The sequence below is a fragment of the Charadrius vociferus genome, unplaced genomic scaffold (assembly GCF_000708025.1).
Source record: "Charadrius vociferus isolate BGI_N301 unplaced genomic scaffold, ASM70802v2 scaffold743, whole genome shotgun sequence".
NCBI classification, from domain to species: Eukaryota; Metazoa; Chordata; class Aves; order Charadriiformes; family Charadriidae; genus Charadrius; species Charadrius vociferus.
Genome location: NW_009647747.1, coordinates 1,444,251 through 1,451,165, shown reverse-complemented (window position 1 = coordinate 1,451,165; position 6,915 = coordinate 1,444,251). Strand labels below are relative to the sequence as shown.

General features: G+C 48.5%; 1 protein-coding gene across 1 annotated transcript in view; it reads left to right on the top strand.

Annotated features, from left to right (window-relative positions):
* CPLX4 (complexin 4) overlaps positions 1-4,457 on the top strand; it is a 14,394-nt gene extending 9,937 nt beyond the window's left edge. Inside the window, exon 3 of the mRNA XM_009882042.1 lies at positions 4,230-4,457. Within this exon, the coding sequence (XP_009880344.1) occupies positions 4,230-4,457 (228 nt within the window). The remainder of the gene's footprint in view (positions 1-4,229) is intronic.
* The last annotated feature ends 2,458 nt before the right edge of the window (positions 4,458-6,915 follow it).

The window sequence follows — 6,915 nt, the reverse complement described above, 5'->3', positions numbered from 1 at the left end:
GATGCAATCAGGTGTCTTTTCAATAACAGGGGCTGGTAAAGACATTGAAAAGGAAAGCTTCTCGCCATGAAAGGGACATGTAGTCGTGTACTCTCAAACAGCTCTTGCTCTATTGTGCCGTGATGGGAATATTGTGAAGACTTGATGTAATGAATAGCGCCATCCCAGAATTAAAGGATTTTTTACTTGTATGCAGCCATTACACAAGCTCTAGCTGTGCCTTGGGGATGAGCGTTGCCCAGGCGGAAAGAGAAACTTGTCTCAGGAGCAGCTCTTCAGTGCGTACAGGCTTTCGCTAAGTATCTGAAAACACGTATTTGCAAAGCTTGAAGAATTCTTTTGCTGATCTAAGTCCCTTCTTAATAGGGCAGGGTGAAACAGCTGTGGATCCACCGTGGAAAAACACAGTCAGAGTGTGGATGTCAGGAGGCAGCAGCGAGGTCAAGACTGCTCCCTGTGAAGGTCCCGGCCAGGGGGGACCCCAGCCCAAGCAGCGCCCTGGCCCACCGGCGCAGTCCTGCAGGCTCTGGAGGAGCGGGAAGGGCTGAGGGTGGCAGCAGGGTCTGGGGGGGGACCAAGCACAGGCCATCCTGGAAAACCAGCCGGGCTCAGCTGGGGACTGACCGCCTTGGCACGGGCACAGCCCTGATGTGGCCTAGGGCAGGACCAGGGGCCTGGCGTGAGCTGGAGTGGGATCTGTAGTCCCCGGGGGTAAGGGGGTTCTCGTTGAAGGCAGTTTGGGCAATGACATGTCAGAGAGCCTCCGCACAGCTTCCCCGTGCTCTGAACTGTGATCCCTGTGTAGAGACAGCACAGGAGGGTGTTTGTCGGGGAGAAGGCTGATGCTTCCAACCCATGGCTCCTCGTACCTACTTGTGGGGTACCCACAGCTCTTGGATGGCGTGCGTCAGTATGGGGCTGCTGTGTGGCTTATCGAAAGTCCTGTTTGCAGGTCAAGGCAAGGTGAACTCTGATTTTGTATGTGACTGGTACATTATAGGTGATGAATCACAGGATCAGGTCTGGATTCACCTACCTAAGGATCTCTGCGCATAGGAATAGGTGAATGTTGTGACAGGGTAAGTTAGACATGAGGAAAGCAGTACATCGCACAGTGATGCTGGAAAACAGTTTGATTCCCCTGTGGATTAGTCTGTGAGCTTTGATCTCTTTTGTTTACAATCATACCATATAAACAGATGTTTAGACTGTGTTTTCTGCTTACACCTGTGTATCGTGTATGTATAAATAACTCTGTATTGTACTGCACCGTAACAAAATGGATCTGAGTCTGACTACATCAGATGCATAATCAGGGTCAAAGAATATTACCAGGCACTAGGACTCCATCGCCTATACTGTTGAATTGTCAGAATAGTGTCTGACCCAGTTTTGGCCTGGGCACTCTCCCAAGCAGTTCCCAGGGCCAGTTTGGGAGGTAGGACAGGCATTCCCGATGGGCGCTTAGATGGGACCACCCTGTTTGGTAGGGCGAGAGAGTTCAATAGCGTTGTGGTGGGTTGTTGCAGGCCAGCTGGCCTTGGGGCAAGAGACCAGTGCCAGGCATATTTAATTTACTAGAATAGATGTTGCTTCTGTGTTCTCAGAGATCCTAAAATGGTGGCTGAACACTGGAGACTATGGTGATTAAAGTCATCAGGAGAGAGGCCATCCAGTCCAGCACAGGTTTGCCAGGGTCCACAGGGGCTTTCTGTGTGGGTTTGTTAGAGCCCACGGCCCCAGCTGTCCCATCCATGAGGTCTGCCTATTTTGGGTGCTCTCTGTAGTCCACGCTGAGTGTATTCTGATGCAGGGCAGTGACTCTCACTGTCAGAGCCATGTCTGACCTCGGGCAAGTAACAGTCCCCACGTGTGTGCGTGCTGGGGATCTGCAGCAGGGATCTGCACACCCTGCTCACGCTCCGATTGCAAGCCGCTGTCTAAAACAAACGGACATGGTGCATTTCCAGCACCACACTTCTGATCGCGACTTTCAGACGTGAGTGCCTGGAGCTGCCGGCTCACTGTGTGTTTGGACACTTGCAGCATTCGCCTGACTTTAAGAACATCCTGTGGGAAAATCTTCTGGTCTCTCCTTGTGAGAAAACAAGCTTTAACTTATTCCCACCAGACTTGGAAAACAAAACCCAAAAACCAACAAAACAGGTAAAATCAGAAACTCAATCCTACATTTCCATTTCAGATCAAAGTAACAGAACTAGATCTGTCAAATTTTAGAAGCACGAGAAGAGGCCAAATGCATCTTACGTGCTTCTTGTCTTCTTGTTGAGCGACCCTGCCCTGTTGAAGCTCATACTCAGCCTATTCAAGGACAGGTTAAATGCCATGTGGGTAGAAGCAGGTGACTTGGGCAGAATTGTACTGCTTCAGATTACACCTGAATATGTTCTTCTTTGGTCAGGGAGCACTTTGAACCCGCAAACTGTGTTGTGCATCACATCTCAAACTTCAGTAGGACAGGGAGCTTTGGTGCAAGAATGTGCCAAACAATTGTTCACATCACCAAGGTGGCTTTTGTGTGCGCTGTATGGGCATCTCTCCGCATAATATACAGTAGTGTGCAGAGATGATGTCTTAAATTATAAACTATAAATTATAAATTGTAAAGAAAAGAACACGTGGTTGTCTGCTTAGGGGGACTTTTTCAGTAATTAACCCAGTATCTTTTTTTATCATCCTCTACTGCTACTTGGGAGAATTTCAGAAGGGCTAACTCCTCCGATAGCCAGCACTTGCTGATTAAAAGCTTAACACAATTTTTCCTGCTACGCAATCACTAAAGAAAACTTCTTCTGATTGGGATATTGTTTCTAGCTCCCACAGATCTGACTGCAGCAACCCTTACCCAAAGGGGTCAAGAGATGTCCTCACCTATTTTAGCCACATAGTAGTAATGACTGCAATACACCTTGCCATATTTTTATGAGAGACAGGGGGAGAAATCAGGTTAAAGGGAAGTACAGTTATTGCAAACATAAAGCTGTGCAAATATATGTAATGGTAAATAGTGGCTATGCAGTCAAGCATCCCAGCCTGCCTGTCCTAGCTAAGGCCTGAAACTACACAGACATTGCTCATATACGTCCTTCCATTCATTCTTGCGTTCATTCATTCATGCAAACCCAAGACCCCTCTCACTCTCGAAAACACCTCCTGCTGACAGCATTGCTGCTTATTCATATCAGGCCTTTGCTGCTGTCATGCTTCATTTTGGAGATGTAATGAGGCATTAATGCTTATCTTTGATGTGTGAACTGTGTCAAAATATCCTGTTCCTCTGAGCTCTGGATCCATCAGAATCCACCATAAAACGTGAACAAAATCGCCATTGTTTGAAAAACTGACATAGCCCCACTGATAGAGCGTTGCAGCGGTCAGGCAGGACGCAAGTGTGTGTAGCTCTTACTGCATCTCAGCCCGTTTAATTGCTTAACCAGTTCCTTCTCCTGTCTCCTTTTGCTTTTGCAGACTCACACCCAACCTCCATCCTCTCTTTTGTTGTCTAAGTCCTCCCATTACCCCACTTACCAGCACTGCAACACTGCTCCGATTATGTGCCAGGCAGCCCCTGCTCCTCATCACAACCCAGAGATGCCAACCAAAGACCTCGATACAGTTTAGACATGGTTTGGGGAAGGTGGGGACCTTTTTTCTAGTAATTCTTTCCTCAGTTTAATGCATCTTTCTTCAGGAAGGCTTCAGTTTAGTGCTGATACCTAAAACTACCCACCAACAAATGAACAGGGGAATGGCAGCCACACAGTTTTTGTAAAGCTAACGCTTCGTCAACCAAATCACAAATCAGATGACAGCCTGCGCAGTGTATTGCAGCGTGTCTTTGGTGGACACGAATAACTTGTAGTGGATTTCCTGCAGTATCAACATGTTGCCACAGCTGACACACACAGCAGAGATTTCTAAAACAGCAAGTGAGACGGAAGGCTTCGGCTCTAACACCACTGAAACCCTTCAGAGAAATCTAATTGACATTGTCTGAAAAATCATAGCACTTCTATGGGGGCTGAGTGAGCCCCCGAATTCCCAAGTTGCATCTAAAAACTCTGACTGAAAAATCTGTGCATATGTTTCAGTTATCCAAAAAACAAACAAACAAACAAACAAACAAACAGAAGAGAGATTCATTGGTAGATCCTGGGATAGCAGAAATACTCTCATGTACTGTTTTTATTTTCTGATTTCTGTATCAGAGTGAATTGGACGAGAATCAAATACAGATGGCTGGAGATGACGTGGATTTGCCAGAAGACCTTCAGAAGATGGTGGCAGAAGATCAGGTGGAGGAAGAGGACAAGGACTCTATCCTGGGACAGCTGCAGAACATCCAGAATATGGACATGGATGCGATCAAAGAAAAGGCACAAGCCACCTTCACCGAAATTAAACAGGCTGCTGAGCAGAAATGTTCTGTGATGTAGAAGAGACACCACTATCCAAGGGCTGTGAATTCAGCCTCGTCTCACAGGGGCTGCAGAGTGAGGGCAGGCAGAGGAATGCACTTAGCTCTATAGCATTAAATGTAAAAATAGAAAAAGCAAGAGAGAGAGAGAGAGACTTTAAAACCCAAAAGGGGGGTTGAAATTTACGTGCTGTGACTGCTTAGTGCAAAGTTAGAACAGATCCTCATTTTTTGACATAACATTTTTCCCCATGGAAAAAAAAAGGCTTAAAAAAAGCTAATATTGGGGAAAAAATGTGCCTTTTTCCATTTTTTCAGAGAGATCAAAATGCTATTAAATGTGTATATCTTAGCAAAATTGTGTGTCTGATGCATAACATATAGGTAGCCACTCATTTAATACTGCTTGCAGAAATAAATACATATATTTTTAATAAAAACATGTCTGTTTCAAACATTTTGAAACAAACCCAGTATTCAAATGTTGACATTTTCTGAAAAAAAAAACCAAAACAAAACAAACCCCAAACTTAAAAAAATGGTTTTGACCATCTCTGTACTAAATACAGCAAAAGGCAAAAAGTGAAGCATATAACTCTACAGCATGGGACAAAAATGTCAGCGTATATAGAACGGAGTGGGGACTTGTAGGAAACGAGGGCCTGGTAGCTCTGAGGGAACCACGGTCAGTCAGCAGTGCAGACTTCTCCAGGCTGCTTTAATTTCACAGCCTCTCGGTCTTCAAATGCCGTTCAAACGCCAAGTGATGGCAGTGGCCCTCTGCTTGGCTGCTGCCTGTGCTGAACTCTGGGGCTGGGGGTACCAGCACACACCTCGTGGGGGCTAAAATGGGCTCACCTCATTTATTCTAGGAGTGATCTCCATAAAGGCTAAGTATAAAGCTGTCCGACGGGAAGATTATGCCGGGGTAGGGCACCTGAGCCCTGAGAGCAAGCACGGCTTTCACTGCTGCTCTATCTGCGTCTGCGGGGCAGGCAGGGCTCGCTTCCATGGTCACAGATTCAGGACCAAGCAAGGTTTTCCTCGCTGTTGTTCAGAGGGGTTTTTTCTGGGGAAAAACCTAAGCAGGTGCTGGCGTGATGGTCTCCCGCTGCCCAGTGCTGGCGGAGCTAATGGTTGGAGGAGCACGGCCCCGTCCGCAGCAGCTGGTGGAGGGATGGTGGTGGGATGGCGGGAGCCAGCAGGGGACACCGGCCCCCAGCAGCCTGGGCAGGCCGTGACGGGGACAGCAGAGGCCATCTCCACCAGCCCGGTGGAGCAGGGTGCTGTGGCTAAGGCAGATGGGGGCATCGGTCTGCCTCTGCGCTTGCATAGCCATAGCAGCCACCACGCACCATCACCCCGACAAAAGCCATACAGCCCCTGCACATGGGTGGTGCGAACAGCGCTGCTCCCCTGGGGCTCAGGTGTTCTGTAAAGTGAAGGACTTTGTAAGTTCCCCAAGAGCTCGCCTGTGAGTGAAATTTGCAAATAAATACGTGTAGCACCTTCCTACAGGTTTTTAAGTCTCTCTTTCTCTCTCTCTCTCTCTCTGTCTCCACTCAAGCAAGTAAAAATATTCATTTTAAATGAATAAATGCACTAAGTATGGTTTGTCTCTTTTCTGTCTTTTCCTTCCTTCCTTCCTTCCTTCCTGCCTCCCTCCTGCCTGCCTTTCTTTTCTCTTTCTCTTCTCCCTTTTCCTCTCCTCTCCTCTCCTCTCCTCTCCTCTCCTCTCCTCTCCTCTCCTCACCTCTCCTCGCCTCTCCTCTCTCGTGCACTCCAGATGTGAGATCCCCTCTGTACTGAGTCCCCTTTGCCTGGGTTGGGTCACATCCTCCAGCCCCGCAGAACCCCACGGAGCAGCGGTGGCTCTGCCAAGCCCCAGTGAGTTGCAGTGCTTTGTGGAGAGAAGGTGGATGATCCGATGGATCGGCTTTCTGGAAGGGCCCTTCACCAACAAGGAGGATCTGCTGGGGGCTGCTGAAAGCAGCTGGCTGTCCCCAGTATTGGGTTCAGGAAAAACACCCGCCTTTGTGTCTGGCGATGTAAACCGTGCCTTGTAAACACCATTACTGCCTCCACTAGTCATTCCCTGGGCGCACTCGCCAGGAGAGGACTTTGCCATGCTACCCAGCAGCCCCAGAGGGGGCACGGCCGGCTGCTGCCAAGGGGCTGCACGGCTGTGCCGGGACTGCATGGCTGCGCTGGGACTTGCGCGGCTGCACCGGGACTGGCTGCTGACAGCTTCGAGGGAAGTGCAGTGCTGCTGCGGAGACACCACAGCACGCGCTCGGTAAAACTGTGGTTTCACCAGGTAACCCTTGTCTTCTTGCTCCCTTCCTTCTTATTTAAGAAACGCAGAAGTTATCAAGTTTGCCTTCCTTGCTTTTTCCAGAGAATGCCCTGGTCCATTCAGAGAGGGATGTCAGCGGCTCTTGTACTGTAACAGGTCATTTCTTTAGTGGAGAAGACCG